Genomic DNA, 22,951 nt, shown 5'->3' on the forward strand with positions numbered 1-22,951 from the left:
AAATCTTCATTTTTTATGGTTTTATTTTTTTTGCGGTACGCAGGCCTCTCGCTGTTGTGGCCTCTCCCATTGCGGAGCACAGGCTCCGGACGCGCAGGCTCAGAGGCCATGGTTCACGGGCCCAGCCGCTCCGTGGCATGTGGGATCCTCCCGGACCAGGGCACGAACCCATGTCCCCTGCATCGGCAGGCGGACTCTCAACCACTGCGCCACCAGGGAAGCCCCAAAATCTTCATTTTTAAAATTCAGGTGATGCTCAACCTTTCAACTGGAATGTTGGTTTGTTAGATTTGACCATCTTTCTTTATTACCCTTAAAGTTCAAACATAAAACAAGAAGGAGTGTAGGTCTATTAAAAAAATATGAATACTTGTAGCAATAGTTTAAATTATTTAGCCCACAAAAACATTGCTTAAGAAATCAAGTTCAGCTTAATTGTAGGGAAATGTAATTATGCCCAAGGCTGGGATAGTTTACTCTCCTTTTGGCTGCAGGTTATACTTTTGTGGCTGGAAAAAATGTTCTTCAATAGCACTGACTAGTTCATTTAGTTCTTTCTTCAGCTGGTCGGGATCACTGCAAAATAAAGGGGAAAAAAAAATTCCAGGTCAGTGGATTATTCCAAAGCATATTTTAAAGATTCCTCACATAGATCAATTAACATTGATATTTACCCTTAAGTGGAGGGCTAAATCAGACAAAACAGAACTCCAGTTACTTAAGCATGGGAACACATCTGTGATGTAGACAAAAACCTCATGTGACAATATTCATATTTTCCGCAAAGGGCTTCCTGAGGTCTCTACTAAAAACAAAAGCAGCCCTTTGCACTTCTCATAAGAATTTTTAAGAAACACAATTTGTAGCCTGGCATCCCTAAAAGTTCTGTCTGTACCTAACAGTGCAGAGAAAACTTTCATGACTTCAGCTGTCATTAAATCCTGCTGAACTTTTACAAATGACATGGCTGGCAAGTCTTTGGTCTCCCAGGATATGAATGTTCTTGATCCTGTTTGTCTTCAAACTATTGGGAGCTCGGCTACAGCCTCCTGTGTCAGGCCTTCCCAGGATGGAAGAGATGGGGAGCCTCCTAGTGGGCCTGCTGGTCACTCACCCGGAACTCAGACCCCGAGACCCCCTGTTTATTATTATTTTTTTAACATCTTTATTGGAGTATAATTGCTTTACAATGGTGTATTAGTTTCTGCTGTATAACAAAGTGAATCAGCTATACACATACATATATCCCCATATCTCCTCCCTCTGGCGTCTCCCTCCCACCCTCCCTACCCCACCCCTCTAGGTGGACACAAAGCACCGAGCTGATCTCCCTGTGCTAGGCGGCTGCTTTTTATTCTACTTTGGGAACAAAAGGGTCACAACTAAAGTATAAACAAAAATCCTGGGAACTAGATCCCTTTAAGGAAACCAAGTTTTCAAGCATGTGGAAAACACTCATTTATGTGCAAACAACTGGAAGGTTGATAACAGATAAAACAGACTTGTAATTAGACAGGTGTCTAATTTATGTGGCAGCCTTACATATCAGGTTACTAGCATGAGGTGAGTTACTATAAGTACTTAAAACCAAAAAGCTCAATAGAAAAACAAAAATCCTTCAATTCAAACTTTTAATACTTCATACTTGACCACCTTGAATATATGCAAACTTAACTTTAACGGAAAGGGCAATCTTTGTAATTAGTTAATATCATTTTTGCATTGTAATAGTTAACCAGTACAACTAAAACAATCCATTTTATTACAGACATTAATTCTGGCTGTACTACTTACTAGCTGTGTGCCCTTGGGCAAGTGAGTCAACCTTTCAAAGGCCCAGATTCCTCATCTGTAAAATTGAGATAAAGACTATTTTCTCAAGAGAGTTGTATAGATTGAGATAAATTATAGAAAGCAATTAGCACAGAACCTGGCCCAAAAACCTCAATAAATGTAGCTATCATTATAATTACTTATACCCCCGCATTGGTAACATATATAGTAATTATGCTTCATAAATATATATGAATTACACAAGTCTTTTCCTTCTCCATAAATATGCTTTGAAGAAAATAAGAGTTCTCAGGAAGGCACACTGACTAATAATTACTGTTGTTTTTTTTTTTTTTTTTTTTTTTTTTTGCGGTACGTGGGCCTCTCACTGTTGTGGCCTCTCCCGCTGCGGAGCACAGGCTCCGGATGCGCAGGCTCAGCGGCCACAGCTCACGGGCGCAGCCGCTCCGCGGCATGTGGGATCTTCCCGGACCGGGGCACGAACCCGTGTCCCCTGCATCGGCAGGCGGACTCTCAACCACTGCGCCACCAGGGAAGCCCCTGTTGTTTGTTTTTAATATAAATTTCTTTCTTTCTTTTTGGCTGAGTTGGGTCTTTGTTGCTGCACGCGGGCTTTCTCTAGTTGTGGCGAGAGGGGGCTACTCTTCATTGCGATACACGGGCCTTTCATTGCGGTGGCTTCTCTTGTTGCGGAGCACGGGCTCTAGGCGTGCGGGCTTCAGTAGTTGTGGCTCGTGGGCTCTAGAGCGCAGGCTCAGTAGTTGTGGCACATGGGCTTAGTTGCTCTGCAGCATGTGGGATCTTCCCGGACCAGGGCTCGAACCCATGTCCCCTGCATTGGCAGGTGGATTCTTAACCACTATGCCACCAGGGAAGCCCTTATTGGTTTTCTTAAAACAATATACATAAAACGAAACTCATCAATGAATTTACTATATATCCCCTGCTGGTTTTGTTTCTCTGTTAGAACCCTGCTTGAGACTATTACCTAAATCTTGAGATAGTAAGAGAGTGTCCTTGTTCTTAGGAGTTGAGTATTGAAGTCTGTGACTTATTTTCAAATGGCTGAGAAAACAAATAAACCAACCCAAATATATAATATTGATATGTATGGTGAGTGAGAGCAAATATTGCAAAACGTTAGCAATTGCTGAAACTAGGATAGGGTAGGCAAACTATGGCTTGCAGCCTGTTTGTGCAAATAAAGTTTTGTTGGAACACAGCCACACCTATTCTTTTAAGTCTGTGGCAGCTTTCCGGCTACAACAGCAGAGCTGAGTGGTTATAACAAGGGCTGTATGGTCTGTAATCCCTAAAATCGTTACTATTTGGCTCTTTACAGAAAAAGTTTGTCAACCCCTAGTCTACGTGAGGAGTATGTGGGCATTCACTACATTATTTCTACATTTCTATAGGTTTGAAAATTTTCACAAAAAGTTGAACAAAACTAAAGACATCAAGGGAATTCCCTGGCAGTCCAGTGGTTAGGACTCTGTGCTTTCACGGCCGAGGGCGCAAGTTTGATCCCTGGTTAGGGAATTAAGATCCCACAAGCCGTGCGACACAGCCAAAACAAACCCCCAAAACAAAAAACAACCAAAAAACAACAACTACAGACATCAACCCCAACAAAAATATTTTTTAAAAGCAGGACTTATATTTGAAAAAGATTTTCTATTCAAAAGGGTTAGTGGATTACAGAATTCCATGAATGAATGAAATTCACGATATAAAATATATTAATAATATTTAACATTAACAGAAAGTAAGGAAACCTTAGCCATGGCTTTATTGCTGTTGTGTGTTAGCTGTGCTCATGCCTTGCTTGAGCCCTGACAGCATATCTATGGGCTGACCTAGTGCCTAATGTTTCATTTAATAAATGGGAGCAACATTTCAATGACTATAATAAAAGGACAAATTTTCAAAGTATTTTCAGCAATTTAGAAACTAATATTTAAATTTAAGTCCACTCCATAAGGCATGTGAAAAATGTAAATACCACAGATCCTTAAACAGTAAGTTGTATTGTTATTATAAAAGAAAGTTTTCTAAAATATTACACATATTGGGTTTCCCTGGTGGCACAGTGGTTGAGAGTCCACCTGCCGATGCAGGGGACACGGGTTCGTGCCCCGGTCCGGGAAGATCCCACATGCCACGGAGCGGCTGAGCCCGTGAGCCATGGCCGCTGAGCCTGCGTGTCCGGAGCCTGTGCTCTGCAACAGGAGAGGCCACAACAGTGAGAGGCCCGCGTATTGCAAAAAAAAAAAAAAAAAATTACACATATTTTCACAGGATAATGAAAAGGAAAAACATATAGAGAGAAAATAGATCTTTAAATCGGATTTATGTCCCTTTGTTTTCAAAAGAATGAGATACAGAAATACGAAAACACTGAGAATGAGAATTATTCAGAAGAAGATTCAGGGCTGATTTGGGTGTGGCTTGCTATTTCCTTTATGATAAAGTCCCCAACAGGTGACTATTCTGAGTTCTTGTATCCATGTTTTATAGTTTTGTTTTGTTTTAATATTTCTTGCGTTGCTATCAGCCCTCACTTCTTCATGCCTAAGGCAAGTCCAACTGTAACAAATCTTCCCTGCCCCTCTAATCTGCTACATTTAATCTGCTGTTAGCTCACTGATTTAAGATGCTCAGAAAATTTCCTCTGCTCTTATTTCATAATGTAAATTTGGTTGTAAATTTGGTTCACAAGCCAGAAAAACGCTATGGACAAAGCTTTGGAGCGTATGTGCCATTACTACCTAGGCCTGTGTCGTCTACTACAGTAGCCACTAGCCACACGTGGCTACAGTGCAACTGAAATGCGGTTAGTTCAACAGAGGAACTGAATTTTTCATTTAAGTTAATTAATTGAAATTCAAATTTGAAAACTAGCACTTGATTCAGTTATTGGAAAACTTAAGTATGTTTCCAACAACTTGGGTGTCAAAATCTACTTTTTCAACTGTAAATTTTAGGAACTCTAAATATAGATTAAGAGGACCTCCCTGGTGGTCCAGTGGCTAAGACTCCGTGCTCCCAATGCAAGGGGCCTGGGTTTGATCCCCGGTTGGGGAACTAGAACCCACATGCCGCAATGAAGATCTTGCAAGCCGCAACTAAGACTCGGCACAGCCAAATAAATAAATATTAAAAAAACAAACAAAACATTTTAAGTATTTCCAAAAAAATATAGCATCTGAATTTGAGATGTGTGGTAAGTGTAAAATATTGTATGGATTTTGAAGACTTAGTGTGAAAAAAAATTTTTTAATATCTCATTAATAAGTTTTATAGTGATTACATGTTGCAACGTTAATACTTAAAATACTTAGTTAAATAAATATATTATCTGTTTCTTTTCACTATTTAAAATTGTGTCTAGGAGAAAATTTCAAATTGCATATGTGGCTCACATTTTATTCCTGTTGGACAGCACTGACTTAATTCACTTTTTAAAAAAATTTCCTGATTTTTAAAAAATTATTTTTATTTTTTGGCTGCGCTGGGTCTTCGTTGCTGCCCACAGGCTTTCTCTAGTTGTGGCAAATGGGGGCTACTCTTTGTTGCGGTACGCGGGCTTCTCATTGAGGTGGCTTCTCTTGTTGTGGAGCATGGGCTCTAGGCACGCGGGCTTCAGTAGTTGTGGCACGTGGGCTAGTAGTTGTGGCTTGCGGGCTCTAGAGTGCAGGCTCAGTAGTTGTGGCGCACGGGCTTAGTTGCTCCGCAGCATGTGGGATCCTTCCTGACCAGGGCTCGAACTCCTGTCCCCTGCATTGGCAGGAGGATTCTTAACCACTGTGCCACCAGGGAAGTCCCAAATTTCCTGATTTTGAACTGTATTCGAAATAGAGAAATGATAGCTAAATGACTGTTAAATAGGTGTGTAATATGACATTTACACGTGCTAGCTACATGTACCACGGCTGATAAAGTTCAAAATGTTACAGGTGTTGGGAAGTGACCAACTCAAACCCTTTACCAAGGTCACAAAGCATGACCCTGAAGCTACCAGACCATCGGCTCTTTGGTGGTAAGGACTCTTTCTGCTGTGGCTCTTCATCTGCCCCAAGACCCAGCGTGACTTACACACAATAGGTGCTCAAAGATATTTGTTGAATGGACGTGTAATGCATTTTAATTTATTTTATCAGAGACACGGAGAAAAAGAGAAAAAGTCATTGGTGTCAGCCTCAAATATAAAGTACTAGAAAAAGGAAATTTAATTATTATTACTGAAATTAGGAATGAAATTTTCCCATACAGGGAAATTTGGGGTAGAAGGAAATAACCAAGCAGGAAGTAAGCACTCTTGTCCCTAGACGCTTCAAGGGGCTGTTAATGTCACAATAGTGCTGCAGGTTCTGAAACAACATTCCTAATTAAACTACATATTGGAAAGATAAAATATTTTACTTAGCATCTGAATAGAATTTAGGAAGTTTAGGGAATAAAAAGCACAGCAGCTGCCATCCATAGCATACCTATTTCCAGGGGGGGCGCACAGTTCCGAATAGTACTTGATTTTGGGCTCTGTCCCACTGGTCCGAATGGTGGCCACACCTCCATTAGCAAAGGTAAAGGTGATCATTTGACTGCTTTTACTAGTAGGGAGAACCTAGGAATTAATTTACACGTTATAAATTTAAGTAGTAACATCAGCTGTTCTTACCTAATTAACATTTTCCCCTGAATAAGCAAGAAAGTAAATGCAAAACAAAGAAGAAAAGAACATTTTTGAGGAAATCAGAAAATGTACTCTGTATAAATGAAATAATAATAATAAGGCAATTTGTGAAAATTAACTTTGTATATTACTTTTTACCTCCATGGTTCTATTAAAGCTACTAAAGTTTTACTAAAATTGAAACACATCATTTTCACAAGAAATTGCTTTAAACCGATTAATAATGCATTACCAAAACCCCAGAAAACACTAGGCTTATTTCACTTTCAAGGGCTTCTGATAGATGTATTCTTAGCTGATTGCTCTCCAAACTCCACTAAAATGACTGAAGCATTAAAATAAAAAAACACACAAGGGCAAAGAGGCAGCAGCAGTTGAGGGGGTTGCCAACTAATCGTGGCAGTCAGAAACCAGGTGGAGGGGCAGAGGTGACCTGATGGAACACAGAAGAATGTCCTCGGAGCCCCTGTAGCAGGCAGATAAGAACCGAGTCAGCATGTTCTGCAGGGCCCTGGTAAAGCTCACTACCTAGGGCACCTGGTACAGCAAAGGGCAGGCGTGAGACAAAGAAGCTATTAGATCCTCCCAAATCCCCACCTTCTGCCCACGTGGTCAACCAACCACCTCATCAGGAGACGGTTTAAATCTCTGGTGTAATTGAACCAGAAGGGCTCAGAAGCCGGGGACGCTGGGCACCATGGAGGGCAGGGCATGGAGAAAACTTAGAGTAAGTCAGAGTCTGCACATTGAATGCTCAAACCCCTCCTCCCAGGTCCGCAGCACCTTTCCACCACTTCTGGGGCCTCAGCATCCCAGTTTATTACCCTCAGGCAGGAGACTAGGGTGAGAGTGAGGCGTCCCCAGGAGACCCTGAGGGAAATAAAGACAATACAGAGGAAACAAGATCTACATTTTAAAAAAGCTATAATTAATATCCTTAAGAGAGGTAAGATATAATACACATGAAACAAGAAAAAGATGTTACTTTCAATAAATTAGAGAAAAAGAGCTGAAATGTTCAAAGAAGCATTGAAAGTTAATGTTGAGGTAATCTCCCCAAAAGTAGGAAAGAAGGATATAGATGGACAGTGGGAAAAAAGAAACACGGAAAGTAGAACATCACTCCAGGAGAGTCAGCATCTAAGAACCTGTCAAGAAGGACTTGTCAAGAAGGTGAGAACAGAAAATGCAAGGGAAGAGGTTACTTGAAAAACAACCATCCAGCGTCCTTCTTTGACAAAAATCAAGAGAATTTCTCAGAACTGAAAGAAATGACTCCGTAGATCAACAAAGACCAACCAAGTATCCAGAAAAATGAATGAAAAGAGACCCATACTAAAAGCATATCACTGAAATTTTAGAACCCCAAGTTTAGCGGAAAGTTCCTAATGTCTTCCCATGGAGAAAAAAACAAATGGCACGGAAAGGACTGAATGAGTATGGTGTTCTCATCCCTGAGTGCAGCACACAGCAGGTCCCAACTATTTCCTGAGTGAATGAATGATGGATGCTCAACGGCTTTACAAATACAGAGCAATACTTTCCAAACTGTGAGTCAATAAAGCATGAGGGTAGAGTAAGACATTTTCAGACCTAAACACCTCCAAAAATTTACCTGTCATTCATTTCTTCTTAGGAAGCTACTAGAGGATGTGATTTAGGAAGATAAATATAAAAAGAGGAAATCATGGGGTCCAGGAGCAAGGGACCCACCCCCAGAGAGTGGTGAAAGGGCATTCCCAGGATGACAGCTGGGCATTCAACCCAGAGAGCAGAAGGCTCTCCCCAGAGGAAGGGACCAGGAGGGAGGCCATTGGAAACAAGATGGAACCAACAGTCCAGGTCAAAAACCCTACTGAGAGGTATTTGAAGGATGTGGGAAGAACTGGTGAGGGTTACATAGAAATCCATGCAAATGAAAGAACAAAGCAGCTATCAATTAAAGGAAAAGTAATTCTTTATACAAATTAAGGGGAACCTAATCATAGTACCCTACTTAACTAAGCAAAAAACAATAGTTACCAGTCATAATAATACAAGCATGGAATCTGATGCCACCAAGAGCTGTGGTATAAATGTACTGTAAGGACAGGGAGAAGAGTCGTGAATGCTGGAAGTGTAAGAACTAAATCCCTATCTCCATAATAGAAAATTAATAAAGTCTAACACTGATAAGTCATAGTATCACCACATGAGCACACTGTTTAGAAATCTGGTGGTAAATACCAGGAGAAACAACTAAGAGGGAAGGTGGTTGTCTTGGCACATGGAAATGAGATGGCAGGAGTTGGAACTGCCATGTTTAATCATAACCCTTTTAATACTGTTTGCCTTTAAAAACATATTGTGTGCAGACGTAAATTAAAAAATATAACAAGGTGAATATCAAAGCAAATGTCCATGTGATGAATTAGGAGACTGGGATTGAAATATATACACTAATATGTATAAAAGGTATAACTAATAAGAACCTGCTGTATAAAAAAATAAATAAAATTCAAAGATTAAAAAAAAAAAGGCAAATGTCCAGTATCTCATAAGGATATTCTTACTGTCCTTCCTCTACCCCCCTGCCATAGTTAGCAATACTCTTCTGCCACATTTGAGCCTTCTTTTGACTCCAGTGGGGGAATCTACATGGTAGGAAGAATGCAAACTCATGCTTTACAGCTAACAACTCCTATATATTCAGAGAACAGGGTAAAACTAAGGAGGAAGCAAGCAGTGGTCCTCAAAGTTGGACCAGTAGCATTAGCATCAGCAGGGAACTTATTAGAAAGGCAAATAAGGGGTGGGCTGCAGGACTCAGTGTTTTAACCTGGCCACCAGGTGATTCTGATGCTTTTTCAAGTTCAACTGCTGAAAGAGAGGAAAAGCTGCGTTTGGAATCAGAAGACCCAGATTCTATCCCTAGCATCACCAATTAGCTGTGTGACCACAGGCAGGTCTTACACTTCTGAGTATAGTAGTCCCTCGGTACCCGTGGAGGTTTGGTTCCATGAGCCCCCCACAGATACCAAAATTCATGGATGCTCAAGTCCATTAAATAGTGTAGTACAATCGACCCTCGGTATGTGCGGATGTGAAACCCTCAGATGATGAGGGACGACTGTATCGATTTCCTGCTGTATTAAATGACAGCATTGGCTTAGATGACTAGCGAGAACCCCTTCAGTTTCAGCTCATGATTTGTAACTATCTGTATATTTTGATAGCTTATTTATAATAATGCCTAAAATCAGCTTCAATTAATTATATGATTAAGTTGAGCTATTCAAAGTATAGTCAAAAAGTAAATAGAGACGAGTTTAATTGATAAAAGACATTACTTACAGCTTTTTTATCAGGTTGGCTATCATCATAGCCAGTTGTAAGGTCCCTAATACCAGAAATTTCAAATTTGCCACAAGTTTTTGGATAATTATTCTTCCCATCGTAGTTTCTAAGGTTTTCAAATAATTTTTTAATAGTGCCTTGATCGTGGCAGATAAAATATGAAGCTTTGGTGATATGGTAGCCATACCTATCAATACAAACACAATTACATGCAAAATGAGGAACAAGTAATTCTGCACAGTGTACACTGAACATGTATCAACCAGTATATTCTAAAACAAATAACCGCGACTAATTTCAAAGGAATAATTCAGCATTAAAAAAGAGGTTCAGGGCTTCCCTGGTGGCGCAGTGGTTGAGAGCCCGCCTGCCGATGCAGGGGACACGGGTTCGTGCCCCGGTCTGGGAGGATCCCACATGCCGCGGAGCGGCTGGGCCCGTGAGCCATGGCCACTGAGCCTGTGCGTCTGGAGCCTGTGCTCTGCAACGGGAGAGGCCACAACAGTGAGAGGTCCACGTACCCCCCGCCAAAAAAAAAAAAAAAAGAGGTCCAATTTTATAAAAGAGGTCCAATAATCTACCCCAGGGATCGCTGAACTGCTCTGTGGCCCTCAGCCTGTACTTCTAAGTAAAAGTTTCTCTATTGGAACGTAGCCATGCCATGCCCATTACCTTATGTATTGTGTCTGGCTGCTTTTGCACTACAAAGACACTGGTGAATAATTGCTTTAAAGACTAAACATGTTTTGTGAACACATGTGTCTTTTTTGACATTGGACACTTAAAAATCACATTCTTCCCTTAGCCATTTCTGCAACTAATGTTCTCATTTGTTAAGAATCAATGTCATCATGAATGGTAATTACTATTAAGTAGTTAAATATCAAAAGGAAAAGGTGATCCCTTATTTAGTTTTTATAGGCAATAGAATTCATAGTCAAAGTAAGGACATCAGAAAGAATATTAGTATCTCATGCATAAGAACGGAGTAAAACATTAAAAAATATTACTACATGTGGGGATAACATGTAAACTGTATTTGTTGCGATCATTTCACAATATAGATATACATTGAATCATTGTGTTGCACAACTGAAATGAAAAAGACATTACTTCAATTTAACAGCCAATAGAAACTTACTCAACATAGATGGCCTTTAGCTGCTGAGACAAAGACAAATTCTTGGTTGCGAGAAAGCTGGCCAACTCTGCACTTATGACGGCGGCACTGACTCCATCTTTGTCCAGAACGAAAGGGCAGCACATATATCCTGCAGAAACACGTGTCATACACACACCCTGAGGAGTAGGTCCCTTCACACACTGTGCGTGCACACATCTATATGCTCCTGGTCTACTGCATAAGAGGTTGTCAGTATGTAAATGCTTCTCATTCATCACCATTACATTTAAGAATCTAGGCCAGCGCCTAGCACATAGCAGGCCTTCAAGAAGTATTTGCTGAGGTACAAACTACTATATATAAAATAACCAAGATACAAGGATGTATTGGACAACGCAGGCAGTGTAGCTGATACTTTATAATAACTATAACTGGAGTATAATCTATAGAAACATTGAATCACTGTGTTGTACACATGAAATTAATATAATATTGTAATTCAACTATGCTTTAATTTCAAAAAAGAAAAGAAAAAAAGAAAAAGTATTTGTTGAATAACCTGTAAGGAGAGTCTCCCTCCTAGACAAATTGTACTCATTTTCCAGGTGTAGACCAAATCCCTCTAGCTCACACAAAACTGCTTCCAATTGTTCTAGTCAATGCTTATTCTGTCTTCTCCGAATCCCCGTATTTCTTACGAGTTATATGATTCATCTTGACACCTAGCCTAATACTCTTTTGTGTGGTTTCTAACTAGATCTATATAAACTGCTGTAGGCTAAGGTCAGTGTCATCCATTTCTTTCAGAGTCAGTGTGCAACCGATATGCAATAAATATTTGATAAACAAATATAAGAAAATCTTTTTTTTTTTTAAATAAAAAGCTATAATCAGGCCAGGATTGCAGTTCTGAGAGCATAAGAGCAAAAGCTGAGCTCTTACACTTCATTCAATGAATTAGTTCAATGATGAGCCTGTGTCTATGTTGCAGGGAATGTATGAACTAGAAGAGTATGTATTATCTAATAAGTATGATGTCCAATAACTTTTATTAAACAAAGAGCTAAAACATCCCCAGCCCAAACATTTGCATTTCACGTTTCTATTGCTAGCTCTCCTTTTTTGCTCATTGATAGTGATCATTTAAGACAAGCGTTTTTCCATCATCCTGGCTGGTTCTTTCAGGTGACAGTCACTCTGATGAAAGTCCCACAACCATGCCTTCTCCTTTCTTCTGGACAGATCTCTGCAGAGCACTCTATGAGGGGGAGTGAACTATGTCTGGCCTGGATATCAATACCATAGTGAGGAAATATCGTAACTCCCCAAATAGGAGGATTCTGAAGCTACTACAGCCGCGTACAGAACATCACTGTTCACAATTATCTGGGCAAAGGATTCACTTCCTGACATGAATGGCTTGGTTATTTGTGAGATATTCTTTTCAGCTAAAAAAATCTGTGATGCCAACTTTGGGGTAGGACAGTTCAGCATTTGCCGAGCATCACAGAAGAAAAACAAACTGTGTGTTCCTGTTTCACAGTTAATCTTTTGAACCCAAATCCAAATCCACATCTTTGCCCATTTATTTGCATTCTATAAATTAACTGATCCCAGGATCATCATGATCAACTCTTACCAATTGCTTCTTCAAAAGCAAATAAGACATTTTTCCCCTGGTCTATTAGCTGCTTGGCTCGGTTTCCCATCCACTTAAAGCCAGTTAATGTTTCCTGAAAGGATAATCCAAGAGAGAAAGAAATGCCTTAGACCTTCTACAGAGCAAAAGAAAGGGAAAAGAGCAAGTCTCACAAACACCTTACCTCGAAGTGAAAGCCCTCCTTTAAGGCAATGGCCTGCAGGATTTTGGAGGAGACGGTGCTGGACAACATATATGTGTCTTTGAGGGCGCTGTGATCTTGGTTCTTTTCTTTCCAAGAAGTAAAGAGCCACCAGCCCAAGAGGGCCCCCAACTCGTTGCCTGAAAACACTTTCCATTCACCACTGTAAGAAAAAACAACCTATGTACAGCAGTGATCTCAAGAGAGATCACTTAATTGTAAGTAACAATTAAGGACAGAACAATTAAGCCAAACAAGGTTCAAAGTAGCCTCTGCAGGACTGTTCTTATTATTCTTGTTTAAATAATAGGCCAGAAGCGTGACTGCCACTCCACAAACATACGAGCAGCTACCGTGTCTCAGCCTGTTCGCCTAGACAAACATCCTGTCTTTGAAGAGCGTACAAAATAAGTACATCAGCGATGACACACAAATGCTTTTATCTCAGTCTTCGGCAAAGGCTTTGGTTTTAAACATAACAGAAACATGCTGGCAAGGTGCCCCCTAAGGACTTCACTGGTGTTGCAGTGGTTAAGAATCCACCTGCCAATGCAGGGGACATGGGTTCAAGCCCTGGTCTGGGAAGATTCCACACGCCGCGGAGCAACTAAGCCTGTGCGCCACAACTACTGAGCCTGTGCTCTACAACAAGAGAAGCCACTGCAATGAGAAGACCACGCGCTGCAACAAAGAGTAGCCCCCGCTCTCAGCAACTAGAGAAAGGCCCGTGCACAGCAACGAAGACCCAATGCAGCCAAAAATAAATAAATAAATATATTAAAAAAAAAAAGATGCCCCCCCAAGTGTAATAGTTTGCATATCTCAATTTTCTGCTCAGCTCTGCTGATTCTGAGAGAGACTGCTTAGTATTCCTTAAGATCCAGTGCAGTATTCACACAGTCAGGACACCAGAGAACAGGCTTGCAGCTTATGTTCCTGTCTGTAGGTGGCCACAAGTACACCTCACATTTCAGCATGTAGCACCTTAGCTTAAATTTCTAAAACCTGATATAGAATTGAATCTGTTTTGTTATAATCGAAAATCCTAACCCTTTGACAGTACCCCATCGTCTCCCAACCATCACATAGGCTGTTTGACACCCAAAACTGCTTTCACTTTCCCCCCTTACCTACCACTGCTCTATACAAACTCTACAGTCGCACTTGTCTTAAGCGTCGTCAGCGCCCCACAGGCATCTTCCCTGGTCTGTTCAACCTGAATTCAACATTGCTTTGAAGGTCCAGCTCCTCATCAAACCTTTTACCAAACGCTGAACTGTAAAGCCAGCGACAAAGTACTTTGCCCTCATTAGGCACTGAGTCATTAATTATAATAAAAGCAATGATAAAATGGGGGAAGATAACAAATAGTAATTTCAATTCCAAATACATGCTGAGCTGGTTTACTCTGCAATGTGCTTGCTGACCGTGTGGCCCCCGGATCAGTACTTGCTCCATGTTAAAGGACCTGACTGAGGTTAAGTAAGATGATCGTTTGCAAAATAAATGGGAAATATTTCCAAATAGGTCTGGTCTCTCCAGAAACATTTTACTGCCAAAGATGTCACCTTTTATATTTTCCATTATGTAGGTAATCACAATTAATCGTACCTGTCTTGCTTTTCTGCCACAGCAAGTCTGTCAGCATCTGGGTCGTTTGCTAAAACAATTTTGGCCGTGCTTTTGTCAGCCAAAGCAAAAGACAATGTCTGAAAAAGAATAAGAGAAAAGATCATTCCAATCAAGAATTGAGCACAGGACTTCTCTGGTGGTGCAGTGGTTAAGAATCCGCCTGCCAATGCAAGGGACACGGGTTCAAGCCCTGGTCCGGGAAGATCCCACATGCCGCGGAGCAACTAAGCCTGTGCGCCACAACTACTGAGCCTGTGCTCTAGAGCCGCGAGCCACAACTCCTGAGCCTGCGTGCCACAACTACTGAGCCCTTGTGCCACAACTACTGAAGCCCACATGCCTAGAGCCTGTGCTCTGCAACAAGCGAAGCCACCGCAATGAGAAGCCCACGTACCGCAACCAAGAGTAGCCCCTGCTCACCACAACTAGAGAAAGCCCACGTGCAGCAACGAAGACCCAATGCAGCCAAATAGATAAATTAAATAAATTTTTAAAAAATGCTTAAAAAAAAAAAGAAAAAAGAATTGAGCACATTTCAGTCTTTAAAAATGTTCAGTTCTTTAAGAACTAAAAGAGGTCTTTTCCCAAACAGAGGCTGAATTTTATTTCTGGAGCTGGTCTTGGCTGGTCACATATTACTTTTTGAGTCAAAGGTCAGATAATGAGAGCATCAACACATGACCCACATGTGCCCATGGGATTCGCCCCACATCTGATAGCGTATGTGGCTGGACTGGTATTTCCAGGCCTGGGCCTGTGGTCAACCTAACAGACAAACCAAAATAAACCGACTCTCAGGATATCATTGTTACCCGAACCTTTAAAAAGACTAAAAGGAACCATAATTTAAATGGTACTTCTTCGTATCAGGAAAATATCAAATGAGGAATAAAAATCATGTGATAAATTTCCATTTTATTACTGTTTCTTTTTGGCATTAAGAAGAACAGTAAATTAACTTAAAATTAAATTGGTTAAATTGAATGTAAAGTATTGTTTTAAGTTTGTGACCAATTTCAGCTCTCACATCCTGATGCTAAGACATCTGATTTGAAAGTTCCTTTAAGAAATGGATGACTGGGCTTCCCTGGTGGCGCAGTGGTTAAGAATCCACCTGCCAATGCAGGGGACACGGGTTCGAGCCCTGATCTGGGAAGATCCCACATGCCGTGGAGCAACTAAGCCCGTGTGCCACAACTACTGAGCCTGTGCTCTAGAGCCCATGAGCCACAACTACTGAGCCCATGTGCCTAGAGCCTGTGCTCCGCAACACGAGAAGCCACCGCAACGAGAAGCCCGTGCACCGCAATGAAGAGGAGCCCCCGCTCGCCGCAACTAGAGAAAGCCCTCCCCCTTGCGCAGCAATGAAAACCCACTGCAGCCAAAAATAAAATTAAAAAAAAAAAAATTTAAGAAATGGATGACTAATAAATATAAATATTTCCGATGATAAAATTACTTTTTTGTTCAGCACAATGAAAATGCATAAAAACATTTTTTCTCAAGAGTAATAGTTTTGAATTATATTCAAGGTAAATTTTATAATTAAAAAAAAAAATCAGGTTACCAAGACACCTTTACCCTCTTCAGGATTTGGGTATCTCACTGTTGGGAACTCAGGATCGGGATCCTTCTGTTCGGGAACAGCCTCGGGAGGAACAAAGTCAAAAGCCTTGAAAGCCGACTGCACGAAGCTGTGACCCACACCATGGACGGAGGTGTGCACAAACTTCACCTTGGTCTCCCTGTTCACAGCCCTTGAATCAGACACATGGAGAATGATAAAATATGCAAATATGGCTCTCAAAACTGGAAGGACTGCAAAATATCAAGGAACCAGATTCCTAAGAATGTAAGGTATCAAAGTAATAAGAATGTATAAGACAACTGAGTATCTTTCTAATTCCATTAAAAAAAGAAAACTTATTCACTTTCTTTCAAACATACACCCTCCCCCAACACATTCAAGTTTTAAATTTTACTCTGTAGTTATTTTCCACAAATCTGCTTACCTTTGGATTTTATTTCATGCTACGGCTTTCACAGCTGGCCCAGTGGCAGTACCCACCCATGGCAGTGCCAGTAAATACTCTTTACTAGCTTCACACGTTTCAAAGTGTCCCTTTTAACACAATGTGATGGAACATCCCATACATGGATGCATAAAAAATAAAACAGTTTCTTTGTCAAGTAACAATCCTGTTTGGCAGAGTACCCTGATCTAGGGACTGCAGAATAAAAATGTTCATCAAAATTCACAGCAGATTTCTCTCCGGACCCCAAGCTTGGGGAGAATCTTCAAGAAAGCATCTCTTGTGATCCAGGCTGCGTGGAAGTGAACATCCACCACCTTGGGAGGGACACAAAACTCCACCTAGATGTTTCTCCCCCATCACCCCTAAAGGACAAAAGCCTTAATCTGTAGGGGAAAGGGCAGCAACACCATAGCCATAGGAGGTGTTGGACAAGGATGCATGATTTATAACCAATCTGAAGATGAATAAAATATTAACATACCTTAAAAAAAAGAAAAAAAATTAACAGCAGAAGTTATAGAAAGGTAAGCACAAGATGTTAACAAATTCCAATGATCTGATTGCTAGATTCTTAGGTTACTGTCCACATCTTTTGGCAATGAATAAATGAACAAGGTCTTCCTTAAGACAGTAGTAGTTTAAAACAAACATACCCTTGAAAATAAAATGCATCTAGAAAAATAAATATGCAAGTTCAGTGAGAACAAATCTGGAAAAACTCTCTTAGATATTAAAGTGAATTATAAAGCTATCATGATTAGAACAGTTTAGGCCTACATATATAAAGGCAGAATAAAGGAACAGAATAGAGTCCAGAAGTTGATCCAATTTGTAACGGGAAATATATATGAGAAGCAGTAAGGCTTAGGGGTTAACATGATTTAGAGACAGACTCTAAATTTAAATCTTGGAGCTCTGCCACTTATAAGCTGTGTGACTATTGGTTATTTTCTTAACCTCTCTGTGTCACAGTTTTCTCATCTATAAGATGGCAATACACCAGAACCTACCCTCAGCATTACCGTGATGATTAAAATGAGGTTAAATTAATTAGTACAAGTGAAGGGACTGTAGCAGTTATCTGATACATAATAAGCACTCATATATCATGTTAGAAATTGTTAGATTAAAGGTGATATTTCCAATCAGTCAAAGAAAAAGAGATTCTTTAGTTTAATATGTTGTTACAATTGCAACTTTTTAGAAAGAACCTAATCTGCTTTCCTACTTTATGCTTCATACAAAATTAAAAATCACCAACAACTCAAAAGATTTAAACATTGCAAAATGTAAACATGAAAGCCAAAGCAAAACAGGAGTTGTGCTTTTTTTAAAAAAAAATCTTGGTATTTTTTACCAATAATCTTGGTATTTTTTACCAAGATAGAAATCTATCTATAGTGACACAAAACCCAGGAATCAGAAATTGCAAGTTTCAATGAAAAAGTCCAAAGGTAACAACAGAAGGGAAAACAATATTTGAAATAAGTGAAGTCTAGTTTTCTGTACAAGCAAAGAGGTTTTACAAATGCAAAAGAGGAACAAATACATAGAAAAATATAGGTTAAATAAATATTAAAAATATTCATAATTAAAGAATGCAAATAAAGTTAGGTATTACTTTCATGCAGCAAATTGGGAAAGAGGAGAAATTTAATACTTAGTATAGGTAAGAATGTGTGGATTATATACTATTATCATATACTGTTGGTGGGAATCTCAGCTAGTGTAACATCTCTGGAGAGCAATCTGTTAACCGTTATCAACTTTGTAAATGCACATATAATTCTGATGCCTGCAATGTATCTTATGAATACACTTGTGCACACACACACAAATATATGCATATATATGTACACACACATATACATATACATGAATCTACAACAGAGGTTAGCAGCCGTGGCCTGTGGGCCAGCCACCTACTTTTGTAAATAACATTTTTTGGAACACAGCTATGTTTGCATGCGTTCATTTCTGTATGATCTATGGCTGCTTTCCTGCAACAGCAGAGTTGGGTAGTTGTAACACAGTGGCTCACAAAGCACAAAATATTCGCTATCTGTCTTTCTAAGAAAAGCTGCCAGCCCCTCATCTATAGCCTGTGAAGTCAGATGCAGCTACAGTAATATGTACCAACTGAGGAGAAAATTTAATGAAAACAGAATTTGGCTAAATCCATTTACCTGTGAAAACAGTATTTTTTAAGGTCTTCAAAGTAGTCCTTATTGATGGAAGCACTTGGGTCATGAAAGAGTGGACTGCCATTGATTACAGAATCGTCCCAAGCTTGAGGCCATGGCTCTAGATTTTCTTCAATAGCCTGGGAAATCCCTTTATCATGAGGAGAGATGATCTGAGCCCCGTTATCCCAGTACACCTGGAGAATGCAGGAACATATCCAGACGGTTTACAGTTCATCCATTCCTCGTGCTCCCAAACCATAAAGGCATAGGATTCATATAGAAGGACGTAAGTGTGGAGAGAAAAATAAAAATACCTTGTAACCATTATCCTGCTTTGGATTGTGAGAGGCAGTTATCATGATTCCAGCACAAAGTTTCAAATGGGACACTGTGTAGGGCTGTAATACAGTAGGAAAGGAGAACAGTTTTAAATAAAAAATCAGATATACTTAAAAGGTCTAACATATATTGTACCATGTTCCCTTTTAATAAACATCATTATTGTGTCATACAATATTTTTGTGCCACATCCAAGCAGTACACTCTGACTACCTTTAGAACTAACTCACTGCTCAAAATTCAAATAAGAAAGGTGAGTATTTTCCTAGGTGTCTTCTTATTCTGTCTTCTCCTTGGTAGAGCTAGAAAACTCTCCAAACAATATGACGGTCTGATTCTCCACTGCACATTCTTGTAAGCCTTCTGCTTGGGACAGCAGCTTATGGATTCAGTTTATTCCCTCCAACTGCTTCCTCTGCTCTTCTTCCCCTGATTTGCTTTTAAGGAAAAGGTTGAGGAAAATGCGGGAGAAATGGAGAGAGCTCTCACAGCTTGTCATTTATCTCCCACTCCAGGTCTGATTATCCCTCTCTTGCATCTCTACTTAGCTCCCATCTTTACAAGACTACTTCCCCAAATGGGGAGAGGGTAGGCTCATGCGCCCCGTGGCTGCACATGAGATTTTCTCTACACAGGCATCCTGAGATTCTACCTGCCTGTCCGCTTCCACCCTCCCACCAAGAATCACTGTGGTCACTTGTCCCCCCTAGGAGTTATCTCCCATTCCCCAGGTTTCCTGGAGCAAAGAAAAAGGGAGAATCACTCCACTATGTGGGCAAGTGACCATGAGACACTCATTTAATTCATGTCGGATATAAAAGTAATAGCTATCAACACTTATATAGTACAGAAGACCAATGATGCTTGAACACATTGCAATTTTTCCATCAAACAATAAAACTTGAACCACATCTGGATGTGACATTGAGTGCCTACTGGGATATTTACAATCTAGGAGGTGCTGCACCTACCTGTCAGTGCACTAGAGACAGTAAACACAAAGCTAGTGGAGCTTACTTTTTTATTTACACACTCTCATTTCTACTTGATGGAACTAACTGCATTCAAACCATGTTTTTGGTTTAGTATCTAAAAACATTTATGCTTAGCATCTGGCTCCACTCTTAACAGTTCTATCTACTTAAAAGCAACAGCTGTCACAGTCCCTATTGTCCTTTTCTTTAGATTCTGCTACAATAAGAATTTGATAAAAATCTTACTAAAACATGCCAAGTATGCTTCTTATACTGGCCATGAATAAGATTTAGAATGAAACATTTATATAAAAAGTTGGTGCACCAACTTGTCAAAAATTTTCATGATAAGACATGGTTTGAGTTGAATTCAGATTTACACCCAAGAAGTTTCCTAATTGTGATAGCTGGGAAAAAAGAATACAAGCCAGGGCTTCCCTGGTGGCACAGTGGTTGAGAGTCCGCCTGCCGATGCAGGGGACACGGGTTCTTTCCCCGGTCTGGGAAGATCCCACATGCTACACAGCGGCTGGGCCTGTGAGCCATGGTCACTGAGCCTGCGCGTCTGGAGCCTGTGCTCCGCAACAGGAGAAGCCACAACAGTGAGAGGCCCGCGTACCGCAAAAAAAAAAAAAAAAAAAAAGAATACAAGCCAAATTAAAAAGCAAACAGACAGACAAACAAACAAAAGACGTTTTGCTAACTAGCTAAAATATCCTTTGAATACAAGTAAAAGAAAAATTGCACTAAAAAAAATCAATTTGGATGAATCAAAAGTTGAATACCAGAGAATATTACTAGGATGTGGGAGGTACATTCCTGGAGAGGAGGGAGAATTCCTGATAAAAGGCAAGGAGCCCTTCTATCTTTCAAACACCTGAATCCCAAGAGCACTGAAGACTGTAAAACTCGGCCATGTCCCATCTCTGATTCCATGACAGGAAATTACAAGAGGAAAGAGTTACTTACCACAAAGGGGGTTGGGGTTATATCAGAAAAGAGGTACACAGGAATCCCCTGGCTGATAAACGTAGTGGCAGCAAGTCGGGCGAATCTGGAAATGCAGAGTGATGGGGGAGAAAAGGAAAGTAGAGCCATCAGGACCGTGGGTGACAATAAAGAAGGAAATGAAGGTCCAACCATTTCTTTAGGCTGAGAACGGCAGCCAGGTCGAAGAAAACGTTTATTTTACTTCTGCTGGCAGAGACCATTAAGGCTGGAGGAACATTAGGAGTCATCTCACTCCATCCCTTTGTTTTACAGAAATGGGACTAAAGCCAAGAAAGGACATATGACTTGTCCCATGTCCACGAGCCACTCAGCGGCTGAGCCAGGCCTGCACCCGAGCCTCTCAGCTCTCTTCCCTCTCAGGGGGTCTCAGCGGAGGCCGATGCTGCCCCCACGGGACATTTGAATCGTCTGGAGACATTTTTGGTTGTCATCAGGGTAGAGCGCTAGTGGCAGCTAGTGGACGGAGGCCAGGGATGCTGTAAATCATCCCACAATGCACAGGGCAGTGCCCACAACAAAGAGTTATCTGGCCCAGTACCAAGTCACTTGGCAAGAGAAACCTGAGTCTAAAGCTGTCACTATCCAGTATATGCCATGAAGACTCGTATTTGATTCGATGTTGTCCTCTACAAAACATACGGCACACTGGCATGTGTGTGTATGTGATATATGTGTAACACATATATGCGTCTGACATGTATATGACATATATACATCTTGGCTCCATTCAGCCCTTAGAAGAAGACTTAAATCTCTGACACTTGACATATTTCTCAACTTCCACAGCACCTGACTTAGGGCAGGACATAGAACATGGCACTGGGTCTTTCTTCATGCATGGAGTAAAGTACTTCATCACAATAATTGAGCAATTTACTTCCAATGAACAACACCACACTGTTACAGGATTAAACAAACAAAATATTTGATCATTCTCCCAAATAGTTCTTGAGCACTAACTTCATGGAACACTATTTCGGGAGCTGGCTGGGGCAAAAAGAGATCTTTAACAACTCAAGCGTCAAAATTCCTAGGATCAATAGTAATACGAAAATGATCTTGACAATTAAAAAAAACCCTCTACACACGGGAAAGTCATAAAAATAACAAAATTTAGCAAAAACAACTTAACTAAAAATCTGAATTAAATCCACACTGTATTCACTAGAAGGTATTGAGTCACTTTTACCCTCATGAAATGTGTAGCATGTGTTCAGGCTGACTTTAAAGGCACTTTCTTAAATCTGGCAAAGGAGACACTCAACATACCTAGGATATATACGTGATATATATGAATTAAGTTACAAATGTGCACGAAAAAAGATTCAGTGTGTTCTTTGCATATACTTAACAGTTATTGCTTATGTTTCCCACCAGATATTTAAAACTGTAAGATTAAAGAACTAATCAACATTTCCTTAGGTAAAATTCTGAGACTGCAATAGTTTCCGACTCTTTAAGAAAATGTCGGGCTTCCCTGGTGGCGCAGTGGTTAAGAATCCGCCTGCCAATGCAGGGGACAAGGGTTCGAGCCCTGGTCCAGGAAGATCCCACATGCCACGGAGCAACTAAGCCCGTGCACCACAACTACTGAGCCTGTGCTCTAGAGCCCACGAGCCACAACTACTGAGCTTGTGCTCTAGAGTCCGTGAGCCACAACTACGGAAGCCCACGTGCCTAGAGCCCGTGCTCCGCAACAAGAGAAGCCACCGCCAATGAGAAGCCTGCACACCGCAACGAAGAGTAGCCCCCGCTCGCCACAACTAGAGAAAGTCTGTGCACAGCAACGAAGACCCACTGCAGCCAAAAATAAATAAGTAAATTAAAAAAAAAAAGAAAATGTCCATTTCCTCATCATGAGTGTTTTACTATATACTGGTTAGTAATTGTTACAACCTCTAAATATCTTGCTTGCTGTAGGTGACAGACAGCGACCCTGAGCTCCACTCCATCCCATTCTATCAAACTCTGAGACTTGAACCATAA

The 22,951-nt window shown here is 40.6% G+C and overlaps 1 protein-coding gene across 1 annotated transcript in view; it reads right to left on the reverse strand.

Annotated features, from left to right (window-relative positions):
- Positions 1–338: 338 nt before the first annotated feature.
- The window catches only part of PGM2 (phosphoglucomutase 2), a 33,334-nt gene continuing 10,721 nt past the window's right edge, over positions 339–22,951 (reverse strand). Inside the window, exons 4-14 of the mRNA XM_065877359.1 lie at positions 20,924–21,008; positions 18,956–19,039; positions 18,642–18,835; positions 15,987–16,176; positions 14,399–14,496; positions 12,770–12,950; positions 12,586–12,679; positions 10,965–11,094; positions 9,821–10,010; positions 6,285–6,418; positions 339–576 (exon numbers count right to left, since the gene is read on the reverse strand). Of these exons, the coding sequence (XP_065733431.1) occupies positions 474–576; positions 6,285–6,418; positions 9,821–10,010; positions 10,965–11,094; positions 12,586–12,679; positions 12,770–12,950; positions 14,399–14,496; positions 15,987–16,176; positions 18,642–18,835; positions 18,956–19,039; positions 20,924–21,008 (1,483 nt within the window). The 3' untranslated portion in view covers positions 339–473. The remainder of the gene's footprint in view (positions 577–6,284; positions 6,419–9,820; positions 10,011–10,964; positions 11,095–12,585; positions 12,680–12,769; positions 12,951–14,398; positions 14,497–15,986; positions 16,177–18,641; positions 18,836–18,955; positions 19,040–20,923; positions 21,009–22,951) is intronic.

Source organism: Phocoena phocoena, chromosome 5, assembly GCF_963924675.1.
Source record: "Phocoena phocoena chromosome 5, mPhoPho1.1, whole genome shotgun sequence".
Lineage (NCBI taxonomy): Eukaryota > Metazoa > Chordata > Mammalia > Artiodactyla > Phocoenidae > Phocoena > Phocoena phocoena.